General features: G+C 39.1%; 1 protein-coding gene across 4 annotated transcripts in view; it reads left to right on the top strand.

Moving 5' to 3' along the window:
- Nucleotides 1–1,970: 1,970 nt before the first annotated feature.
- The window catches only part of mapkapk5 (MAPK activated protein kinase 5), a 112,527-nt gene continuing 88,073 nt past the window's right edge, over nt 1,971–26,424 (top strand). For 3 of the 4 annotated variants that reach the window (XR_007896295.1, XM_051689581.1, XM_051689579.1), the window contains exons 1-2: nt 1,971–2,480; nt 3,937–4,010. Coding sequence is in view for 3 of the 4 variants with exons in the window: in XM_051689581.1 (XP_051545541.1) it covers nt 2,445–2,480; nt 3,937–4,010 (110 nt within the window). In the remaining variant the exon portion in view is untranslated. Of the gene's footprint in view, nt 2,531–3,936; nt 4,011–26,424 lie in introns of all 4 variants that reach the window. The other variant, XM_051689580.1, reaches the window with a different exon arrangement.

Genomic DNA, 26,424 nt, shown 5'->3' with positions numbered 1-26,424 from the left:
GAATGTTCCCTGTGAGACATTGTTCACGTTTTCACCATAATAATAGAAAGGTTTCCAAACCTCTCTTCTTATTGACAAATTCATCCCTTATCTGACGAGCCCTTAAAGAGATAGTTCACCCAAAAATGAAAATTCTCTTATCATGTACTCACCCTCATGCCATCACAGATGTATATGACTTTCTTTCATTTGCTGAACACAAATTAAGATTTTTGAAGTTCTCAAAAAAATTTTGAAGGTCCAAACAATGCAAGCGAAAAGGGTGCCAACATTTTAAAGTAAAAAATAAAATTAAAATCACATAAGTCAGCATAAAAGTAATCCATAAGACTCCAGTGGTTAAATCAATATCTTCAGAAGCAATGTGATAGGTGTGGATGAGTAACAGAACACATTCACATTCTTCTTCTTGAGTTTTTGGTGATTCACATTCTTCTCTGCATATAGCCCCCTGCTGGGCAGGGAGAAGAATTTCTAGCAAAAAAAAGTCCTTCGGTATTCATCTGTTTCTCACCCACACCTATCATATCACTTCTGAAGATATGGATTTAACTACTGGAGTCTTATGGATTACTTTTATGTTGCCTTTATGTGCTTTTTGGAGCATCAACATTTTGGCACCCATTCACTTGCATTGTTCTGACCTACAGTGCTAAAATACTCTTCTAAAAATCATAATTTGTGTTCTGCAGAAGTAAGGAAGTCAGTCATACATATCTGGGATGGCATGAGGGTGAGTAAATGATGAGAGAATTTTCATTTTTGGGTGAACTATCTCTTCAAAGTGATAACTCAGCCATAATTTAATATTCTGTCATCATTTCCCTACCCTCATTTTGTTCCAAACCCGTGTGACCTTCTGTATTCTGTGGAACACAAAAGCTGTTAGACAGAATGTTAGGGACTGACAGTCCGTCACAATTCATTTTCAAAATATGAAAAAAAAAAAAAAAAAAAAAAAACATTCACTGAAAGTAAATGGTGACTCAGGCTAACATTCTGTCTAAAATCTCCTTATTGTGTTGCATGGAAGAAAGGAAGTCATACAGGTTTATAACAACATCATGGTGAATGATGACAGAATTCCCATTAATAATAAAAATAATAATTCTGTCATACATGTTAAATATGTATGATGTAATGGAATATAGGGGATTTAACGTCCATTATGTCATTTGTGACAGTAACGAGTTACTCACTACTTGAATACTCTTTTAATTGGATACTTTCTTACTCTTACTCAAGTAATTATTTATGTTAGTACTTTTACTTCTACTTGAGTAATTGTACTTTTTACTTGAGTACAGTTTTTGGCTATTCTACCCACCTCTGACCCCAGGCTGGGAACCACTGTATCAGTCCACTCCACACACTGTCAATTTTATCTCACCTATGACATTAGTTGCACCACACTCCAAATCAGCAGACAGAGTAAAATGTTATTCTCTATTGGCCCAGATGTAAAGTTTAAGGTTTAAGGGTATATAGATTGCGCAATTGATGATGATCATCGGTGCCTCACTCTTAACTCACCTTTTGATCAAAATGGGCACTGTGATTACTCACACGATGCATCCACAAGGCAATAATGTTCCGAATCAGAAAGAGCTTTATTACCAATAACACACATATACTATTTCTTTAGTAATAGAAGCTTTTCTATACAGAGGGAATATAACAACTAAGCTAAATAATAAATAATTTTTTATGCAGTCATATACATAATGTACTGTATATAATATACTGTATGTTAAAGTAACAGTTACATATGAACATATATTACATTTAGAGATGCAGACATAATATCATATATAGTGAAAACTTGCTGTTTACATGTATGCTATGTACAAATGTTCGAGGGGGAATGTAATGTGCAGAGTGGTGGAAAAAACGATGCTGATTAGCGTATTCTCCTATACATTAGGTGGCGGAATGCGCCTGAAGTGCTGGCTGCACGATGTGGCGTATACTAAAGAAGAACTGTCTCTCTCAGTTACCAATTCTGAAAGCTAGCTTCATAGCTAGCTTCCCCTTTCTATGCAGTTGACCAGGAATTAACAATTTTTTTTCGTGTAAGATGTTGGCCAGGCACACGGTGAACTTTTGTTGGTAGCCAGCTAGCATCTTTATGTCCTGCTGTCCTATATAGTTGTATTCATAATACCAAAAGCTTTTAAACTGGCTGACCTAATATCATGGACGTCATACTGAGCAGTATGACTATTTCTGAAATGTAACTGCCTTTACCATCCAGTTGGGACAAAGAACGGCGCTGACAATTAGTGGTTTAAAAGTGCATCAGCCAATATGAAAATTGTATGTAAGCCGGTATCTTAACGAGACTTCATTCCACACAACCTCGAAGGCTTGGGTAAAACCGCACCTGCAAGAGCTTGTTGGTGCAAAACAGTGCAGAGCACTGTGAAGGCGTCACAGTAAACATCATGTCCGAGGACACCAACGTGGACAGGTTCATTAAGGTAACATCAACCTACAGTACATGACTAAACAATATGAACAAAACCAGCAGGTCAGTGACGAACAAGAAATTATGTATTTTCTTCTCAATAACTACTACTAATAATAACTACAACAGCATGTCCATTAAATGATTTCTTTCTGTTAGCCTGCTACTAGAATATGAAAACAGTGTTGTCTATTTTACGCATTGTTTTCAGAAAACCACTGCTAATCCTAAATAGCATTTAGCAAGAATAGTATTGATATACCATGTGGTGCACCCATTGCTGTCATTTGAAATTTAAAATAATAATCTGTAAAATTTACCGATGTTGCGTTTACTCAGAAAAAGTGTGTTAAATGTCCAATTATAGGCCTATTTACTTATGTACTGTAAAACATAGAACTGTCAAAGATTTATATGGTTTAAGATAAATGACTGTTGTAGCATACCTTTTAATAAGTCATTTTATTAAGGACCACTTTTGTGGTATTGTACTATTCAGAAAGAATATTGAAGTATGCAAGGCTGGAAAAAACTTGGCACATTCAATGCTTTTAGTAAACACTTTTTCTTTTCTTTTTTTTTTTTTGGCTGTGTTTTTCCTAAATAAAGTGCAAAAAACAGTATAATCAAGAAATCGTCTTTCGAAATCGTAAATTGTTAATGTTGCCAATGTTAATATTAGAAAACTTCTTTTGTTTGACTATATTATAATTCACCCATTAGAGTGATGTGCATTTATATACTCCATAAAACTATTAATGTTGTCATATAAATGCAGTAAAATTGTGTGGTCAACAGTGCTTTTTAGCACAACAATGTCAGAAGAAGACTGGTAGCAGGAATTTGCAGACTGTTGGACTATGGAACTTTGCTGTGTGGCTGTTCCTATAGTAGAAAGTCCACTTTTAATGATTCACCACACAACTCTGACATCATGTTTCTTAAAAGGCATCTTTTATAATACAGCTGTGAGTTAAAAGAAAAAGTTCACCTCAGATTAACACTATCACTAATCTAAAGTGATGTTTTGGGGCTGGTGAACTACAGGTGTATGTAAAGGTTTAATTTCATTTTAATGAACTACAGAGTAGGCTGCATTGTAACAATTTTCCTTTATGTGCAATTAAAAAAATGCTAAATTATTAATGTCAACAGATTAGGATTTTAAAGTGCTATTTTAAAACAATCTTTATCATACCATAGTTCAAATATTTGAACAGTTTTGTATTGTACAATTTTATTAAAACATTTAAATTAGTTGAATGTGTTTTTACCAAGTAAACTGGTTCTTACTCCTAACAAAGTTTTTAGTTGTACAGTAAAGTGAGTTTGCACTGTTATTTATTTATTTTTTATAAATAAGTTGTATTTTCATTTTTAAATAATAAAATTATACATAATGTTTAAATAATGTCAGTGGGTTGGATCAAACAAAGTGTTCCCAAACTTTTTGTGTCTTCATCTTATAGGAGACGTCCATCTTGGAAGAGTATAACATCAACTGGACACAGAAGCTCGGAGCTGGTATAAGTGGTCCTGTGAGGTATGGGGGTGTGACAGTGTGAGGGGGCTATTGCAGTTCATGAGATGTTTTGTTAAAAACTCCTCTCAACCCTTGAGAGGAACCAGACTAATATGCCCATTCTCCTCTGGCTTTATAATCAATGAACAAATGCCAATATTATTTGTCTATGTAATATGTGTACAAGTTTTTTCCTGGGTCAGAAACCTTCTTTGGTAGGGGCTGATGTATACGGTCATCCACATGCTTGAATTTGTTTTTTTTGTTTTTTTTGTTTTTTTTAACATAACTGCAATTAACTAATATATGATAATAAACGTAACATACTTAAAGGGATAGTTCACCCAAAAATTACAATTCTCTCATTTACTCACTGTCATGCCATCCCAGATGTGTATTTCTTTCTCTCTTCAGCAGATCACATTTGAAGAAAAATATAAAAAATATCTCCTTAAAATGCAAGTGGATCATAATCAGACCTTTAAAGCTCCAAAAAGCACAGACAGTCAGCCTAAATGTCATCCATATGACTCCAGTGATTAAATTAATGTCTTCTAAAGTGAAAACAAATGCTTTTGGTGTGAAAAATATCAATATTTAAGTACTTTTTGACTATAAATCATTTCTTTCAGTCTAATATGTCTAATCACTGCTTCAGGTCTAATAGATTCTACCTATTAGATTATTTAATATGAAACCAAACCATTTTTGTCATAATTCCACATTTACTATTGTTATAGTTAGGGTTATTATAGTTTTGAAAATTTCACTAGTTTTTATTTTTATTTCATTTCGTGTTTAAGGTTTCAAATTCAGTTTAGTTTTAATGGTGCATAAATAGTTTTTATTTTGTTTTTTATATTTTTTGAAAATAATTTTTAGTTTTATTAAGTTTTAGTATAGTTTTAGTTTTCATCCGTTATAACGCCACAAAATATTATCTGTAATACTTTACAATAAGGTTTTATTTGTTAAAGGAATGTTTCAGGCTCAATACAAGTTAAGCTCAATCGACAGCATTTGTGGCATAATGTTGATTACAATACCACAAAAATTAATTTCGACTCGTCCCTCCTTTTCTTTAAAAAAAAAAAGCAAAAATGGAGGTTACAGTGAGGCACTTACAAAGGAAGTGAGGGACAAATTTTGGAGGGTTTAAAAGCAGAAATGTGAAGTTTATACTTTATAAAAGCACTTACATTAAAGGAGCATTCAGTAGTTCTCTAGCTAGCATTAGCATTGCTGTTCTTCGTGTACTTTAAGTACCAATACGACAGTGGTGTTAGATGCTGTACTGCCATCTATCGAGGTGGATCAGCATGATCGGCTATTTCAAGTCATGCCAGTGCAGTGCTATCTACTTGAATTGGAAAAGATCAAAATCTCCTAAACTGTTGGTCAAGATTACTATCAAAGAACATATTTTATATCAGCAGTTAAATCTGACAACACTGTTATCATAAATTGTGCTTCTTTACCTCAGATTACGCACATTTTTTTTTATAGCTAATGCGCATTTGCGTGGTTGAGTTGATTGACAGGCGATGTCTGTATCTAAAAGGTGATTGGCTCTTTCACCTGTAAGGCGGGACTTCCTTACTACATCCATTGACCGTTGGCTGCCGTTGGGCATTCCAATTTCTCCCATTAATTTTAATAGAAGTGGCCTATCTCTGCTAAATAATCTCTGCATTAATTTATATTGAACCCGGAACATTCCGTTAACATTAGTTAAATCATACTCAAATAAAAGTACTGTTATTTCCCGAAAAATGTAGTGTGAGTAGAGTAAAAGTACCTGTCCTAAAAACTACTCAAGAGTAAAAGAGTAGCTCATTTAAAAGTACTCGAGCAATGAGGAATGAGTATTGGGTTGCAAATGCAATGACCCCTTATAATAAACAGTGTATGCTGCGATTTCAAAATGTAGCATACATACATTAATTTACATTACCTTTAATGGCTGTTTACCAGAAAGAATGAAAAATAAAAGTATTTTATAGGTATTTTTGACTGCCACATTTTTTAAATACATCACTTGATAAACACTACATGAATCTGATTCCAAAAAATAAAAGGGAGACATGATTACAGAGATGAAAGTTGTTTTCAATACACTGATCACCATTTTAGATCATATTTTATGCAATAATTACATTAAAATCTGTTTGTGTAGGGTCTAAATTTCCCTTAATGCCGACAGCAAGTTATTGTTGCGCATAAAACACTATGTTCAAAACAATGCAAAGAATGCAAAAACCAAAAAAAAACAAAAACTGGAAAAAGACTGTCAGTTGGCATGTCACATCCCGCACAATAGAGGAGGTATAGAGCAGGGGTGGGCAAAGTTTTTTTGGTACAGGGGCCACATCGGGCTTTTAGTAGTACATGGGTGGCCACATTGATACAGTGTTCCATGTTGATTTAGTTCTTCAATCTTTTAAGCCCAGAAATAGTTCTAGAAAGGTTGATACTTTTCCATCAGGCATTAGACTTTATAAAGGCTGAGCATAATTATAAATTATTTTCTATTATTTTCTCTACTTCCCTGGTAATTTCTTATTGAAATTAACACACTCTCTACATCAGGGGTGGTATTATTAAAAAATTAAAGAGTCCCTATTATGCTTTTTGGGATTTGACCTTTCCTTTAGTGTGTAATATAGCTCTTTGTGCATGTAAAATGTCTGCAAAGTTTCAAAGCACAAAGTCCACGCAAAAGGGAGTTATACTCTCCCACAGAAAACATTGCTCAAGAACTACAAGAAACGGCTGGATTTTAGTCCAGCCATTTCTTCCATAAAGTATCTACATCACTATGTAACACATTTGCATAATGCCCGCTTAAGGGCTACTTTGGCCCACCCTCAAACAAACGTAGTTATATCAGAGGCCAGGATGAGTTGGGTTAGTGTTGTTGCCATGCCGAGAAGATGCGGTTTTCTTCACTGCGAAAGCAAAACCTCTTTGTTTGGACTTCCAAAGGCAGACGAATTGAAGTATCAGTGGTTAAAAAAAATTTTTTTAGCACTATTCCTCAGCAGTACAACCACAACCAATGCCGGATTTTCGAGATGATTACTCCTGAAAGATGGTGCAGTTCCCACTTTGTTGGGACAATCTGGCACTTCAGAATCACAACCTGTAAGTAGGCTTGATTATTTGTGGATTTATGTGCTACCGAGAGTTCAAATGCGGAGTTTTGTGTTGTAGCTACGGTGTACACCCAGTGCACTGCTGTAGGCCTCTGCTAACCTGCTAGCTAATGTTACTGTGTTGAAATAGTTTTGTTAATCAGCTGCGGGCCCACTTTTACCTACAATTGTATAGAATTATGCAGATTGTTTGTCGTTCTTACTATCATGAATAGTGATCAAGTGTGGAGATGGATTTATTTGTACAAACGGTCATTTTATGTCTGCAATCCACAGTGGTGCTCGGCTAACTTGCTCACTAACTCTCTAATATACCCGGTAATGTCCAACTGGGATTTTATTATAAAAAAATAAAATTATTGAAATCTGTAGTTTCACAGCTTCTATAGATTAAAGTTATATCAAGCACCAGAGAAACCTATTATTACAATAAATCAAATTTAGATTGGTTGTTTTTTAGTTGAGTGAATTAACTCCAGATGGTGTTTCTCTGTATGTCATTGACTCGTGACTCGAGTCTTTTGATTTCATTCAAAAGAGAATATCACTCCAAAAGGAGATTTTAATTTCAGTAGAATAACCTTTGTAAAGTGTGTGTGTGTGTGTGTGTGTGTGTATATATATATATATATATATATATATATATATATATTATATATTTTATATATATATATATATATATATATATATATATATACACACACACACACACACACATACACAAACATATACTCTGGCAGCCAAAAGTTTGGAATAATGTACATATTTTGCTGTTTCGGAAGGAAATTGGTACTTCATTACCAACACATTTTGGTACACATATTTTCTCTATAGCCTATGATGTTGTTTGAGAAGTATAGGGGGTTTTATTTGTATGTTTTACAATGTTTTATAACACTTTGAAAATTCTATTTAATTCTGGTATTAATGTTTTTTGTTTTTTTTATTGTACAACACTTTGGTTACAACATTTGTTGTTTTTAAATGTGCTTTATAAATAAACTTGAACTTTAATTCACCAAAGTGGCTTTCAACTTATCACAAAGTATAGTCAGGACATTACTGATGTAAAAAACAGCACCATCACAATTTGAAAAAAGTAATTTTTGATCAAATCTAGACAGGCCCCATTTCCAGCAGCCATCACTCCAACACCTTATCCTACAGTAATCATGCTAAATTGGTACTAGAAAATCACTTGCCATTATATCAAACACAGCTGAAAGCTATTTGGTTCGTTAAATGAAGCTTAACATTGTTTTTGTTTGTTTTTGAGTTGCCACAGTAAGCAATAGACTGGCATGTCTTGAGGTCAATATTAGGTAAAAAATGGCAAACAAGAAACAGCTTTCTCTAGAAACTCTTCAGTCAATCATTGTTTTGAGGAATGAAGGCTATACAATGCTTGAAATTGCCAAAAAACTGAAGATTTCATACAAAGGTTCATACAAGCGCTTAGAATGTAGTGTCAGAAAAGCACTATATAAATGTAACGTTCATTCATTCATTCAAAGGTGTACACACAGTCTTCAAAGACAAAGGACAACTGGCTCTAACAAGGACAGAAAGAGAAGTGGAAGGCCCAGATGTACAACTAAACAAGAGGATAAGTACATCAGAGCCTCTAGTTTGAGAAATAGAAGCCTCACATGTCCTCAGCTGACAGCTTCATTGAATTCTACCTGCTCAACACCAGTTTCATATACAATAGTAAAGAGAAGACTCAGGAGTGCAGGCCTTATGGGAAGAATGCAAAGAAAAAGCCACTTTTGAAACAGAAAAACAAAAAGAAAAGGTTAGAGTGGGCAAAGAAACACAGACATTGGACAACAGATAATTGGAGAAGAGTGTTATGGATCTTAACCCCATTGAGCTTTTGTGGGATCAGCTAGACTGTAAGGTGCATGAGAAGTGCCCTAAAAGACAGCCACTTCTATGGCAAGTGCTACAGGAAGCGTGGGGTGAAATGTCACCTGAGTATCTGGACAAACTGACAGCTAGAATGCCAAGGATCTGCAAAGCTGTCATTGCTGCACGTGGAGGATTTTTTGATGAGAACTCTTTGAAGTAGTTTAAGAAGTTACCAAATTGTAATAGTAATTTTTCACATTATTAATGTCCAGATTATACATTGTGATCAGTTGAATGCCACTTTGGTGAATAAAAGTACCAATTTCTTTTCATAAGAGCAAAATCTGTAAATTTTTCCAAACTTTTAGCCGGCAATGCATTTTTCTTATCAAGCCGAAGAACTTTCATACTTAGTCATTAGCTCGCCCAACAGGAAGTCGGCCATTTTGGATTTAATGAAAATCGCAGGCTCTGAACTTTTAAATATTCCTCCTAGTAGATTAATGTGACTGACACCAAATTTGTGCAACATCAGGTCAAGACATTGTAGATGCAAAATTTCAAACAGAATGTTGATATTTTTATATTTTCGCCATGGCGAAGCAATACATTTATGGTGAAAAATGGGAAACAGGAAGTGTCTTATATCTTCTGAGTGCATTGTGTGATTTTGATGAAAATTGAGTTGTATGTTTGGTAATGGGGGCTGATCACATGGCTGTGGCTATTATGGATCACGGTCATAGTGCCACCAACTTGAAATAGCCCTCTTGTGTTTGCATGAATTGCTTCAAAATTCTTTAGAATAATGTCAAGACACTGCTGATGTAAGGGATATTTGATATCTTAAATAGTGTTGCCATGACAACACATTAATTGTTATTATTCCTTCCTCTTTTTGGGTGGGGGTTTTTTGTAATTAAAATTTTTTATTGATTCAAAGTAAAAACACAACACATACACACCGAATCAGCATCTAACTTTTAACCCCCACTAATATCCCTTCCCAAACTCCAACCCCACCCTAACCCTCAATGAACACCCCTGTGGTCACATGAAATAATACACACACACACACACACACACACACACACAAATAATAAAAAAATAAAAAAAAAATAAAGGCATTTGGCATGCTTAAAATTTCATGAAATTTTGCTCACACATCAGAGTCGTTGGGCATTAGGGCTGGGCAGAAGTTCACACATGGGCATGGGCCCTGTAGCACCCCCATTTTCACCTACAGTCACCAAAATTGGTACATATATAATTCTCATCAAGCCGGACAACTTTCATATATATAGTTATTAGCTCTGCCCAACAGGAAGTCGGCCATTGCAGTCTCTGAACTTTTAATTACTCCTCCTAGGGGATTCATGAGACCGTCACCAATTTAGACAACATTATGCCAAGATATTGAAGATGCTAAATTGTGAACAGATTTTTTTTCTGATTAACAATTTTTATTGATTCACATAAATGTACCTCATAGAACAAAACATATATACATAGAATCAAACTTAACCCCAACTATTACTCCTCCCCTCCCAATCCCACCCTAACCCCAGCAACATAACAGTGGTCTTAAATGACATAGACACACATGCACACACACACACACAAAGAAAATACATTAAAAATAAATAAAAAAATAAAAAACACAACAATAATCACACATCCACAAATGACAAATACCCACCCCATTTCTCCACGAACACTTTATACCTCCCCATTCCTCTGAATGTAACTTCCTCAAAGGCCGCCACCCTTCCCATCTCCGAGCACCACTCCTGAAAAAGAGGGTGCTCCAGCCACCCTCCAGCCCCTCAAAATGATCTGCCTGGTGATCATGACACTGGTTAAGACCTAATTCTTAATGTGTCTACTTACAATGTCAATGACCGCCCCATCACCCAAGATACAGAGTCTGGGGCAGAATAATACCTAACACCTCTGTGGAGCCGAGGAGGGCGGGGCCGGGTTGGAATGAGACACACCCGGTCCCCAATCAGCCTGATGGGGTGCGCGAGGGATAAAGGCGGCCGGGGACGACGGTTCGAGAGAGAGAGAGAATTACAGACAGCTATGCTGTGTTTTTAGTTGTGTGTTTTTGGTTGGGTTTTTGTTTAATAAATTATTATTTAAGTTGTCAAGCCGGTTCTCGCCTCCTCCTTTCCTCTAAACCCCCTTACAACCTCGCATACCAGACTCTGCACCTTTAACCAAAACTTTTGAATTTCAACACATCCCCAAAAGACATGGCTTAAATCTCCATACTCTGATTGGCATCTCCAGCAGGTGGGTGTGTCTTTGAGACCAAGCCTATACAATTTAGAGGGGGTTCAATAGAACCGATGTAACATCTTGAATTGTATAATGCGCATCCTTGCATCTCTAGATGCAGTTTTTATGTTTTTTAAAATCCTAGCCCATTCTCCCTCCTACAATTCCAGGTCTAAATCCCTCTCCCATAATCTTTTGAGAGTGGTTGAGACTCCGTCCCCCAGACTCTGAATTAATAAAGAGTAATACACTGATGCCTCATGGCCTTTTCCAAAAGCAGAAATCACCTCTCCCAGAGTATCTGCCACTCTAGAGGGGTGTATGCTATTCCCAGAAATAGCACAGAGCAAGTGTCGTAGCTGAAGATACCTAAAAAACTGAAATCTGGGGATCCCAAAATATTTAACCAAATTTTCAAAGGATCTCATCACACCACTCATAAAGATCACTGAGTGTATTAACCCCCCTCGCAATCCACTCAGACCAACAAAAAGGGGACTTATTAATGCATAGTTTGGGGTTTAGCCATAGGCTTGAGGCAATATTTAGATAAATATCTGAATTAAACACTCTGGACACTTTTGTCCATACTGAGTGCAAATGTGAAATAACGGGGTGTGATTTAACTTCTCTGGTTAGTTTGATGGAAAGGCTTTGCAATGGCAAAATAGGGGCAAGAAGTTCTTGTTCAATGCAAAACCAGGGAGGGGCTCTCAAGTGGAAGCGACCAATGAGCCAAATGTCTGAGACCGAATGCATAATAATAAAACAGAATCTTGGGTAGGCCTAGCCCACCTTTGTCCATCGGCCTATGTAACTTATTAAAATTTAACCTGGCACGCTTACCATTCCAAATGAAGGACTTCGCTATGCTATCAAATTGCCTGAAATAAGACAGGGGGACATCTATAGGGAGAGATTGTTACAGGTAGTTGAATTTTGGAATACAGTTTTATTCCAATTTTAATTACATTAATCTTCCCAATCATCGATAAGTGTAATGAAGCCCACCTGTCCACATCATTCAAAAACCTTTTTATTAAGGGATCAAAATTAACTCTGACTAAATCAGAAAAATTTGCTGGGAATACAATTCCCAAATACTTAATGCCCTGTTTGGGCCGATGGAAGGCCGTTACTGGACAGTACGCTGTCAGAGCCAAATCTTCGGATTTAGACCAACTGACTTTGTATCCTGAGAGCTTGGAAAAGGAATTAATAATTCTGTGGAGGCAAGGCATAGATCTAGTGGGGTCAGAGATGAATAATAAAATATAATTTGCATAAAGCAGAAGCTTATGCGCCACTCCTCCCGCAATCACCCTTGGAAAATCATCCTCCTTTCTTATTGTGGCTGCTAATGGTTCCAGGGCAAGATAGAACAATAATGGGGAAAGAGGGCAACCCTGCTGGGTGCCCCTATCCAGAGAAAATAATCTGAAATCAGTCCATTTGTTAGTACTGCTGCTACAGGGTGTCTATAAAGTAACTTAATCCAACCAATAAAAGTACTCCCAAACCCATACATTTCCAAGATTTAAAAAGATAATCCCATTCTACCATATCAAATGCCTTTTCGGCGTCAAGTGAGATTGCAGCGACCGGAGATTGATCATTCGCTACTGACCACATGATATTGATGAAACACCTAATGTTATCAGAAGAGCTACAGCCCCGAATAAACCCCACCTGATCTATATGTATAAATGATGTCATAACTTAATTGGTTAGCCAGACTTTTTGACAAAATTTTTACATCTAACTGGATCAGGGAAATTGGACGGTAACTTTTACACTCACTTGGATCTTTGTCCTTTTTAAGAATCAGACTGATCCAGGCTTGTGTCATGATTGGCGGGAGCTTTCCATTCTTTAATGATTCCGTAAAAACTTCTAACAAAAGTGGAGCCAGTTCTGTAGCGTAGAATTTGAAAAACTCAGGCCCCGGAGCCTTGCCTGTAGGCAGGGCCTTAATTACCTCATCAAGCTCCTCCAAGGTTATCTCAGAATCAAGATAATGTTTTTGCTCAGTTGTCAATTTAGGGAGTTCTAATGGTTCCACAAAGTTTCTAATATCTTCATTGGTAGATGAAGACGTGGAGCTATAGAGATCAAGGTAGAATTCTTTAAAAGCATTATTAATATCAATGGCCAAGGTAAATATTTCACCACCAGCAGATTTCACTGAGGGAATGGTAGAAAAAGACTCTCTCTGCTTTATATATCTAGCCAAAAGTTTTCCTGCTTTGTCCCCCAACTCAAAGTATGAATGTCTTGCCCTGAATAACCAAAACTCCACTTTCCGTGACAAAATAGGATTATATCTATATTTCAATTGAGTCAATTCTCTGAGGCCATCAGACGACAAACGGCGCTTCAGCTCTGCCTCTGCACTTTTAATATTTCCTTCCAACTCCACGAATTCTCATGCTTTGGATTTTTTGATTGAGGCATACTGTGTGTTCCAACCCCTAAGAACCACCTCAAGTGCCTCCTAAGCCACGCCCACAGAGGATATTGAGGACCAGTTGGTCTCCATATAAACATTGATTTCAGTCTTTAACATTTGTTGGAAATCAGGATTTTTCAAAAGGGACACATTAAAGCGACATCTATATGATTTCTTTTTCTCTATATGTGGCAACACCTCTAAACTCACCAGGGCATGATCTGAGACTAAGATGTTTCCAATTGAGCAATCAACAACAGATGAAATGAGGGACTTAGATATAAAAAAAATAATCTATTCTAGAATAAATCTTATGGACTGATGAAAAAAATGTATAGTCCCTACCAGATGGATTTAAAAGTCTCCAAATATCTGTAAGACCAAGATTTTTACACATCCTGTGAAGCGTCAATGTTGCTCTAGGGGGCTTACACACTTTTGCTTCACTATGATCAAGGACTGAGTCCATCAAAAGATTAAAGTCTCCTCCCAATATTATATCATGAGGGGTGCCAGCGGCTTGCAACATCCCTTCAAGATCTAAAAAAAGCCCTGATCATCAGCATTAGGTGCGTCAATATTAGCCAAAATCAACCTTTGCCCCTGAATTTCAGCTAAAACAATAATTACTCTCCCTAATTTATCTTTAATCTGTTTGAGACATTTGAATTGTAGATGCTTATTTACCAATATAATGACTCCCTTGATCTTGAGCCAGCGCTAAAAAAAAACATGTCCACCCCATATCTTCCCAAATTTTTCAGCTTCCTGCGGGGAGAGATGCGTTTCTTGAAGAAACACTATATCATATTTCTTATGTTTAAGAAAAGTAATAACCTTCCTTCTATTTATAGGGTGCCCCAACCCATTTACATTCCATGTGGAGAGAGACAATCCACTCATTTTAACAACTGACATTTTGATATAGTAGAAAAAATAAATTGTGTATAAAAATAAAATACAGACCACATTCCCCATTAGTGAAACAATCAAACCCCGAACTTCCCCCCAAACAAAACAAACAGAAAAAAGAAAAACGTGCACATTAACCCCGCGCACGACAGCGCCAACCGGCGACGATCCCTCTAAACTCAAAAGATCCATGAACGCCCACGAGCCCCCACGACAACTTTGCCATTGGAATGCACAATTTTGCCTCACAAATTTGTGAGGCAAAATTACATAACAGAAAATACTTTGTAAAATAAACCCCAGCCAATAGGCAGAATGAACACAAAGAACATGTAGATTCATTCACAGAACTGTCTCAAAGGTGTGATCCTCCACAAAACAAATTCCAGCCGATATAAAACTGTTCAGATTCCTCGGACAGACAAACGAATGATCAGTGAGCCAGCTTTTTTGAGTTCAGCAGATGACGTAATCATTCCAGTGTTCTGTAAAAATACTCAACAAAACAAACTCCAGCCAGCAGGAGGCATAAGCACGAAGAACGAAAAATGAATCCCCAGCTGTTCCAAAGGAATGTTATTCAACAGAACATACTCCAGCCGCTAGGCGGAATCAACGCAAAAAGAAACAAATCCGGCATCCCGGTTTCCCGGATGATCAAGTCCATTCACTCGGAGGTCACATAAAAGTATATACCATGACTTACTCAATCCGTCAACTTTATAAAAGACATCCTTTGTGTGAGCAGCATGTAGATATTTTGCGGTCATCCATAGTGTCCACTCTCAAACTGGCCGGGAACTTCAATGTAAAATTGATCTTCCGTCAATGCAAAAGTTTCTTTAAGGAAAAGAGTTATTCACAAAACAAACTCCAGCCGCTAGGTGAAGCCAAAGCCAGAGTAAGTACAGTGAGTCGACCCACTCACATGAGAAACATCTGATGGTTTACTCACCCATTGATTCTATAAAAGACATCGCCTGATTGAGACGTGTAAATACTTTGCGACCGTCCTTCGCTTCTATTCTCAGCTTTGCCGGAAACATCAATGCAAAAGTGATCTTACGTTGATGCAAGAGTTTTTTGCATTCCCTGAACCAATCGCGTTTCTCTCTTGTCGAACTCGCAAAGTCCGGGAATAAGAAAATATTATGATTCCTCCAAGAAAGCTTTCCTTTGCTCCTCGCCTGGCGCAACACAAGATCTTTATCGGATGATCTCAGAAATCTGTCCAGGATTGATCGGGGCCTGTCTCCCTCAGCAGATCTGCGAGAAGGGACTCTGTGAGCTCGCTTGATTTCCAGCTTGTGGCCTGTTATGTCGAGCAGACTCGGGAAGAGCTCGTCTAGGAATTTCACCATATCTCTGCCCTCCTCATGCACAGGAATTCCAACTATTCGAACGTTATTCCTGCAGCTTCTATTCTCAAGATCTTCAAGCTTTTCAAGAACCCTTTGCAAATCAACTTTTGTCACGGGTGGATTAGCGGATAATTCCCTCTCCGGAGACTCCAAATAATCGATTAATTTCTCAGCATCTGCCACTCTTGTAACTAACTCATAGAATTTTATTTCCATCGACATATTACAGCGAGATCTTCCAAGTCAGCAAGAACCTTCATCAGCATCACCGACATGTTGGACAACTGACGCTGGATCTCCTCTCCCACCGCGCCATCTAAATCGAGTCCCCGGTCTGTAGGCCTGTCGGGGCTTACATCAAGGATCAAGGATTTTGACTTCTTTGCCATGTTTTACCTCAAAGAGCAAATGTGTAACTGGGTGTATCGAATTTCACCAGATTATAACATGAGAATAATTAAAAATTAGCAAAGTATGCAATAGCAATTGGAGGGCCCACTGGGCTTGAGGCCAGCCGGAGGCAGTGGCTTAGTGTTCAAAGAGGCCCAGGAACACCTCTGGGTCGTCCTGAGGGCCCATCTTCGTCAGGAGGAGTTGCGGCTTCATCGCTGCCTCCGGGCTCACTGCGGAGGATCCGCCTGGAGCTAACCAGCTCCGTAGAGCCTGCCAATCCTCGGACTGGGTCCGGAGGAGCTCCTGGAAACAACGCTCCTGGGCGAGCAGGGCGTGGTGATGGGTCTCCTGGATGCTAGCCAGGGTGTGGCTGACTTCGCCCAGTGATGAGGTTTCCATGGCGACCAGTCTTCCTTCGATGTCCCGGTTTTCTTGCACCAGTGTAAAGGTTCCAACAGGAAGTAAGCAGGAAGCGGGTTGGCAGTCCAGGTAAATCAGCTTTTATTCAAGCGTTTAGCTTCACAGGCAAAGTATAGGCTTTTCAGCTTCATAAACAAAGAGCAGGCTTTTCAGCTTCAAGCAACACTAAACAGGCTTTCAGTTACAGACGTGGCTTTTCAGCTTCACGCAACTCTCGCTGCCTCACTGGTGTTCTCGGCGGCCTTTTCAAGTCCATCTCTGTCATCACTGTAACGAGAAACCGGTGTTACGCATCATTAATCACCAGGTGATGGTCCTTACCGCTTCCTCTCTCCCCAGTGACAGACACACGACCACGTCCCGCTCCACAAACTGTTTATAACCCCACTGAGTCGCAGGGGTGTGCTGAGTTTGCTCCCAAGTATGTGTGTGTGTCCGTGTGCGAGAGTTTGTGTGAGAGCGAAAGAAGGGGGAGGGGGAGCTCAAGGGTGCTTTCCACTATGGGAGGTTGATTAGGGTGAAATACATTGAAACACTTGCACACATTAAAAGTTATTTCAGATAATATAGAAACTGTTGTATTGCTCAAGTCATCAAGGCTCTGTTTGTTGGTTGCAACTCGAGTTTCTATGTTTGCGTGTGTGTGTGAGCGAGAGAGAAAAGAAGGGAAAAAAACAACAGATTGCGTGTGGAATTATTACCTGTGTTTGTTGCGGCTCTCGTCAGAATTACATCGCTTCAAAATGCCAAGAGGTAAGGTTAAGTATACTTCTCAGCAGAAATTATTTTATATAGCTTTCCTCATTGTTACACAATTGTTTTTATTAAGTTGCAGGGACCCATTGACTTGTGTCCCATGTGTGAGTTAGAGCTGCATGGTTAATTGTTGAAATGTAGCGATTTCGATTCAGACACCCACATGATCTTATTCCTAAATGATAACGATTCAGCGATATATGTTAACATTCCAGTAGCATGCCTTTGTAAGGCAGTCCAATTTAATTTTGAAATTCGCTTCGAGAAGTGTTTTTGAAGGGTGAAGTTCTTTTTAACTTGATATGACATCTAAAAACAGCGCTTCTGCACGAGATGCTGAATAAACTAGGAAACGCAACGGCTAAAGATGTTAGTCTAGCGCTGCGGTTTCCAAACTGCAAGGTGCTGCAATGACTGGCTAGAGCCCCGTTCACACCGCAAATGACATTGTCCCTTGGTGTCACTAGACTCAGCGATCTGTATCGCTGATGGGTGTTCCTACTGCTGTCACTTTAATGCTATTGGTGGACTGCACGTCTGGCCATAGCAGCTTTGCAAATTGTTTACAGATTATACTGCCAGTAAAGCTAAGATGTCATTCTAATTTGAAAAGTAATCAGTTCTATTACTTTTAAAAATGAATAATTTGCAGGAGAGAGTGTTTTAATATAACCTGCTGCAGTGCTCAATGCATCATTTCATTAAACACGATGAACTATTTATCAATAGATGAATCAAACTCACTCAGAATGCCGACACAGTTTTCCACGCATCATTTTATTAGCCCATATCCATGTACGTTTACAGAGAAATTATATATAGAACAGTGAAATCGCTCACAGAAACTTTTAACTTCTCCTGCTTTGAATCCAGTTTCTCACTCACTACCTGGAGACGGATGACGTAAGCTCCTCTGTCTTCACTCTCATTGGTAGTTGCTTGTGAATGTCGCTTGTCATTTGCTAAAGTTGAAATTTTCTCAACTTTGTCTTGTCGCTCACCAAAACGGTCGCGACAGCTTGTGTCACCGGAAGTTGCTGTGCTCTTAATGAAAATGAATGGGATTGTGTTGCTTCATCGCATGATGCCGCTGCCGTTGGTGCCACGAAATCTCTGCTCAGTTCAATATTTTAATTTTAATATTTTTAATATTTGCTGGGGGCCTGGGTAGCTCAGCGAGTATTGACGCTGACTACCACCCCTGGAGTCCCGAGTTCGAATCCAGGGTGTGCTGAGTGACTCCAGTCAGGTCTCCTAAGCAACCAAATTGGCCCGGTTGCTAGGGAGGGTAGAGTCACATGGGATAAACCCTTCGTGGTCGTGATTAGGGGTTCTCACTCTCAATGGGGCGCATGGTAAGTTGTGCGTGGGTCGCGGAGAGTAGCATGAGCCTCCCATGCCGTGAGTCTCAGCGGTGTCATGCACAGCGAGCCACGTGATAAGATGCACGAATTGACTGTCTCAGAAGCGGAGGCAACTGAGACTTGTCCTCCACCACCCGGATTGAGGTAACCGTGTCGCCACGAGGACCTACTAAGTAGTGGGAATTGGGCATTCCAAAATTGGGATAAAAAATTAAAATAGATACCGATGCTAACAAAATACCGACAGTATCAAGCAACGTCAGATCCATATCCGTTGCTTTAGGAAGTAGTTCCAAGCACAAGTGCTTTTTTTTTTTTTTTGAAACAGTCCTTAGTTTTTTCTTCATTTCTTTATTTACCTGTTCATTGAACTGCTGCATAAAAGCAATATCACACAAGCAAGAGTGCTGTATGGCCCTATATAATCCCAGCCGTGCTGATTTAGGGCCATACAGCACAGATTGTGATATTGCTTTTATGCAACAGTTCAATGACATCAGTACTCATGTAATGTCTCTCTTCCAATCAGATTCGAGGACCGGAACTAATGGTTGTATAAGTATAAATATATAATTTTTAAACAAACATTTTGTTCTTCAAAATCATAAAAATCATGATCTTTATTCCAAGAAAAAAAATTCATGATTCTCAATGAATCCAGAATGTGCAGCAGTGTGCGTACAGCAGAGTATCTGAGTGGAGTGGAGCGGCAAGACTTTCCGCTCTGCGCTCAAAGCATTTCATAATCACTCCGATCCAGCTCCGCTCCGGGTTGACCATTTCCTGCTCCTCGCTCCCTCCCCGCTCCCTCCTCACTCACTCACTTGCTCCGTGTTCACTCCATGGCCAAATTTTTGCCTAATTACCACTCCACTGTAAATTTTCATTATTTTTTTGAAATATCAAAAACCTCTGTACAGAAGATGCATTCAGTGTAAAATAAATACACAATACTAGGAGAGAAACATCAACGTGCTTTATTGGAACAGTAATATTAGCCCAAGCCAATAAATGATCGTTTAGCTCACTTTTGAAAAAAAACAAAAAAAACAAATGCTGGATGAGGCTAAATTAAATAAATTACCAAACGAAAAACATTACATTAAATATAATAAATAAATTACCAAACTAAAAAAAATAAAAGTTAAATAAATAGCCAAATGAGAAAAATATGTAGGCTATTATTGTCTTCTCTTTAAACAAACTTTTATATTAACCTTGAGAACTATAAATCTCTGAATGGAAAAAAAGATTGGTTGGTTGAATACACTTTTAATCATCAAAACTACATCTCCAATGCTGCTTTCACTTTCAGAAAAATGAGCTTTTGCAGAGTGGCAGGTTTCAAGCACGTGGTGACTGCTGGATGTCAGGCCAGCAATAGAAAACACCCTTTCTACGCTGGCCGAGCCACTGGGGATGCTAAATATGCGTCTCGCAATTTGTGAAAGTTGGGGCAGTATAATGGAGTTGTCCTTCCAGAAGCGAAGGACATCAACGTCGGGGTTCATTCTTGGCATTGCGAGGTATTGTTCGACTTCTCCCTTTACGTCATGTGCTGCAGATGAATGTGTCGCAGTTGCGTAGGACTGGAACATTGACTTGCCTTTCTTTGCGCTTGATGGCTCAGGGTCAGCGACAAGGGAAGGGATGTTACTGTTTTATTCATACTGCAGAGAAGTTGTGTTTGATGAACTAAAAACTCCCGGATCTCAATCCATTTGCCTTGAACCTTCAAGAACAATACAATTACGTTATTGTACAATTACGATTATTGTACCCTTTTATTATTATTTTTTTTATTTTATAGACACTTTTCACAATAACCAATGTAATGTAATATTTTTGTTGATTTGTGAATGTGGCTTTGTGTAGACTGAATTACTTGTCTTTTCATCTCTTGCAATCCACTTGTTCTTAAAGCGTGGGTCTAAAAATGCAGCCAGAATAACGTGGGTGTCGTCATAAAAAAATTATAACGAGTCAAAGTTCTCAGCTAGAGTTTCTGCGAGTGCAGCTATTTCCAGTGGATTGGAGACACCAACCATCATTCTGTGTATTTCTGCAACTGCCGGCAAGATCATCCCCAGGTTTCCCAGTTCCTTTTGTAAACTATCTGTCAGTTCGGCAAATGGTGTGAGTACTCTCACTAAGCCTTGAAGCATGAGAACATCATTGCATGTGATTTTCCCATCATCTGTGATCGATGTCAGCCTGTTTTGCCACAGCGCATCCTTCTCAAACATTATCAGCACTGATTCGATCATCCGCAACTGACTGTTCCATCTGGTTGCGCATGCAGTTGTGGGACGAACACCTAATTTGTCAATTTCCTCTGTTCAGTGTGCTTTTTTCACTATGCCTCGCGATCGCATCTTTAATAGACAGTTGGAGTAAGTGGATCGGACATCTCAGCTGAAGATTTGATTCTTTGACGTAGTGCTCTACCATCATGTTCAACTGGATGGCCAGCTGGTCTGCATGGAGCTGCAGGAGTGCATCAGTATCTGGAGCATCACCCTCAACATCTGTCTCCCCGTCATCTTGATCCAGCAGATCCCCAAATTCATTGAAACCAGGCAGATTGAATGCTTTCACTATATTGCTCTCAGTAACCATTCTGATCACACCACGTTGGACATTCCAGTGTCTCAGGACCTCCTCGTATTTTTCATAAATGTGTTTCGCTGTCTGTTGTCCCTGGATGTGTTCACAGCTCAGCAGAACAGTGTGGCCTTGAAAGTTTTCATCAATAAAACTGCCCACGATACCCAGAAAACTGTGACCCCGTTGGCTTGTCCAAATATCAATGGCCAATGAGAGTCCATTGCAGTGCTGTAGCAGAACGTGCAGCTTATTCTCCAACTTTAATAAAGCATGTGGCATGAGTGTGTTATGGACCATGCTGTAGCAAGGTGGGATATAGCCAGGCTGTGCAATGTTCGCAAAATAACGCATCCCTTCTCTTTCTCCTTTGGTGAGTGGCTCATAGTCCATGTAGACCATTTTAAAGAAGGCCTGGTCCAGTTCACTCTTCCTCTCCTGTGATATATTTATTTTTGTCATTCTTTGTTGAAAGAAGCTTTTAAATCTACTGCTCTCTGCCTCTTTACATTTTTGCTGTGATTCTTCCTCTGAAAATAAATTTAAATTGCACATATTACGGCGATAAAATTAATTTTAAATAGTAATCAGTAAAAGCCACGAATTATTAACAAATTTATTCATTCAGTTGGTGTTGGTGGTTTAGGTCATTTAAAGTTTAATTCAATTTAATTCGGCACATTATACAGTTGAGATGGCGATTAGATTAGAATACTGCAATTTCTACTTATAATATTTAGAGAGACAAAGAGATGTATTACCGACCTTTAGATTTTCTTTCCAAGTGTGAGTGGAACACTTTATCATGTTTCCTTGATACGTGCCTTTTAAGATTCCACAATTAACCTTTTGTCATTGTAATCACCTCCCCGCACTCGCATTCCCCTTTGTCGTCATAACCTTTTAAGATACACTATATTGCCAAAAGTATTCGCTCACCCATCCAAATAATTGAATTCAGGTGTTCCAATCACTTCCATGGCCACAGGTGTATAAAATGAAGCACCTAGGCATGCAGACTGCTTCTACAAACATTTGTGAAAGAATGGGCCACTCTCAGGAGCTCAGTGAATTCCAGCATGCTACTGTGATAGGATGCCACCTGTGCAACAAGTCCAGTCGTGAAATTTCCTCGCTACTAAATATTCCACAGTCAACTGTCAGTGGTATTATAACAAAGTGGAAGCGATTGGGAATGACAGCAACTCAGCCACGAAGTGGTAGGCCACGTAAAATGACAGAGCGGGGTCAGCAGATGCTGAGGCGCATAGTGCGCAGAGGTCGCCAACTTTCTGCAGAGTCAATCGCTACAGACCTCCAAAGTTCATGTGGCCTTCAGATTAGCACGAACGGTGCGTAGAGAGCTTCATGGAATGGGTTTCCATGGCCGAGCAGCTGCATCCAAGCCATACATCACCAAGTGCAATGCAAAGCGTCGGATGCAGTGGTGTAAAGCACGCCGCCACTGGACTCTAGAGCAGTGGAGACGCGTTCTCTGGAGTGACGAATCACGCTTCTCCATCTGGCAATCTGATGGACGAGTCTGGGTTTGGCGGTTGCCAGGAGAACGGTACTTGTCTGACTGCATTGTGCCAACTGTGAAGTTTGGTGGAGGGGGATTATGGTGTGGGGTTGTTTTTCAGGAGCTGGGCTTGGCCCCTTAGTTCCAGTGAAAGGAACTCTGAATGCTTCAGCATACCAAGAGATTTTGGACAATTCCATGCTCCCAACTTTGTGAGAACAGTTTGGGGATGGCCCCTTCCTGTTCCAACATGACTGCGCACCAGTGCACAAAGCAAGGTCCATAAAGACATGGATGAGCGAGTTTGGTGTGGAAGAACTTGACTGGCCTGCACAGAGTCCTGACCTCAACCCGATAGAGCACCTTTGGGATGAATTAGAGCGAAGACTGCAAGCCAGGCCTTCTCGTCCAACATCAGTGTCTGACCTCACAAATGCGCTTCTGGAAGAATGGTCAAAAATTCCCATAAACACACTCCTAAACCTTGTGGAAAGCCTTCCCAGAAGAGTTGAAGCTGTTATAGCTGCAAAGGGTGGGCCGACGTCATATTAAACCCTATGGATTAAGAATGGGATGTCACTTAAGTTCATATGCGTCTAAAGGCAGATGAGCGAATACTTTTGGCAATATAGTGTATATTTGTATTTTTGTTCACCTTCTTTAAGGTAGTATTTCAGAAAATCCATCTTTCAGTCAGTGGTGTTTAACTGTGCTTAACACATGAATTCGTTTGTGCTAAAATGCAGTTGCATTATGGGCCGTTAACATGAGTTGTACTCGTGATGGGGCGGTAGTGGAGCACTCTTGGGGCGAGAGAAAACCATGACGCTCCTACTTTCAAAAAGTCCACTCCTCGCTCCAGGCAAAATCACGCCGCTCCGCTCACATACTCTGGCGTACTATGTATGTGTGTTAGTGTGTGTTTGTTTGTATGTGTGTGTTTGCGTGCATGTGTATGTATGTGTCAGTGTGTGTGTATGTGTGTTTGTTTGTGTGCGTGCATGTACGTGTGTCAGCTTGTGTGAATGTGGGTGAGATGAGAGCGAAAGAGAGAGGGAGCGCAAGAGCATTTTTCAACCGAAATTGAAATAAATGTAGGAAATTATAGACATTGTCATTCTTATACTATGTATTTAACCAGTGTCTTTGTTTATTTGGTTACTTTGCTGTGGTAGCCTATACGGCTCTTTAAAATAACTGAAATAATTTGGCAACATGATATGAAACCGTTAGTTCCAAGGCCTGGAACTACTTCATAGCTGTATTTACTGGAAATAGTTGCACACCTTAGAACATCTGTCAATCAATCAGAATCAAGCATTCAACAGACCTGTGGTATAATTATAAATAAACCATCTATTTTTCATATAGGCGTTTTCATGCTTATATTGGTGGTTTATATTGATGGTTATAGCCGTTTTATTTTGGTCAATAATTGGTCGATAAATATGGTGCATTCTTTTTTGACTTTCTCCCCAATTTGGAATGCCCAATTCCCAATGCGCAAAGCTCGTTGTGGCGTAGTGATTCGCCTCAATCCAGGTGGTGGAGGACGAATCTCAGTTGCCTCTGTGTCTGAGACAGTCAATCCACGAATCTTATCACGTGGCTTGTTGAGCGCTTTGTAAGGCCAATGCCAAGATGTCTGATAGCCCAACAAACATCAATTCATGGAATAACAAAGAACTTTCGACTTCAGACAACATCTGAACTCTCTTACAAAAGCTACCTGAATATCACCACTTGTGATAAATTGCAAATCGCCTGTGCATTGTTTTACAAAGCTGAAATCTTCACCTGAATATCACCACAGTGTGATAAATTGCAAATCACCTTGCTGCTCCATCTTCTTTCTCTCCCCCTTCTCCCCTTCAACAGCTCAGGACCAGTACAAAGACACAAGATTTATATGTAAAAATATAACCAATACCATGAAAACAAAGAATACAACTGTATGTGTTTGATATAATTTAAGAGATCTCTGTGCAATGGGATAATGGTCTCTTTCCCATGTTGGTAAAACTAATGGTGACAAAGCTATAAGGTCTTTGCCAAATACTGCATTATTCTGGATGTCTATCCCCCTCCTTGACCTACAAATTAAATGATCTCCTGTATGTTAATAAGGTTAAATCCCAGGAAGTCAAGAACCCATACACCCCCAAATTCTCATTGTTCAAAGGATAATGCCATTTGGTACACAATGTTTTCTGTCTGGATATTTAAGGAAGGTTGGCCAAGAGCTTGTGGTGTCTGTAGTCAGATATCCCACACAATTGCTGTGTGTAATTTTCTCTACCAGGAACCTGTAGTCAAATATCCCACGCTTATCGCTGCGTGTCACTTTCTATTACCAGGTATGTTACTTTGACTTGCCTTTTATTTTTAGGAATGTTTGTTTATTCTGATCATATGTGAAATTGGGTTTGATTGAATTCTTGTAACGTTTTATATCCTACCTGGCAAATAAATGATTATTTGATTTATTCTGAATTCTTCCAAAATCATTTGTGACCGGTAGATTGTGTTAAGATACTGTTTGTTACCGCATGTATGAGACCAGGATAAGACCATTGCTGAAGCTTAATGATAGGAGAATCCATGTAAAACTTCAGTCACTGCTTATCGTCTGTCATAGCAAGTTGTGTGTATGTGTCTAAGCGATGGTATCATCTGATTATGAGAGAAGCCAAATCAGATGATATTTAGATTACCCTGCAACCTCTGACTATGAACTGAGCTGGCTATCTTGTGACGTGAGATCCATGTGATTGAAATAACGGCCGGCGTGAGACTCTAAGCGACATTCAAGTATTGATCGAAAGGACAAATGAAAATTATGATGATTCAGAGTAATCTATAATTTAAAAAGACAAAATTAAAAGAATGATCAGAAATTAATTAGAGCTGTAATCTAAATTAGAGGTCAACTAAAATTGGAGTCAGATTAATATAAAATTGGAGTCAGATAAATTTAATAACAGAGTCAATTGTTAAAGTACAAATTAATAATTGTTTTTGTTTCAGCGCTCAGAAAAGACAGAACAATGTGGAAACATTCAGGGGCCAATCTATTGGAATCTGACATCGAACCAATAGTTTTGATTTATACCCCTTTTGTTTACACGTTACCGCGGAGATGTAGCGCGTGTGGATGCCCACGCTATTCTCCGCAGCATCCACGCACCCCACCGAGAGCGAGAACCACACAAAGCTACCACGAGGACGTTACCTCATGTGACTCTACCCGCCCTAGCAACCGGGCCAATTTGGCTGCATAGGAGACCTGGCTGGAGTCACTCAGCACGCCCTGGATTCAAACTCAGGACGCCAGGGGTGGTAGTCAGCGTCAGTACTTGCTGAGC

The sequence above is a fragment of the Myxocyprinus asiaticus genome, chromosome 4, assembly GCF_019703515.2.
Source record: "Myxocyprinus asiaticus isolate MX2 ecotype Aquarium Trade chromosome 4, UBuf_Myxa_2, whole genome shotgun sequence".
NCBI lineage: Eukaryota > Metazoa > Chordata > Actinopteri > Cypriniformes > Catostomidae > Myxocyprinus > Myxocyprinus asiaticus.
Note: the sequence above shows the minus strand (reverse complement) of the source record. Positions and strands in the feature narration are given on the sequence as shown.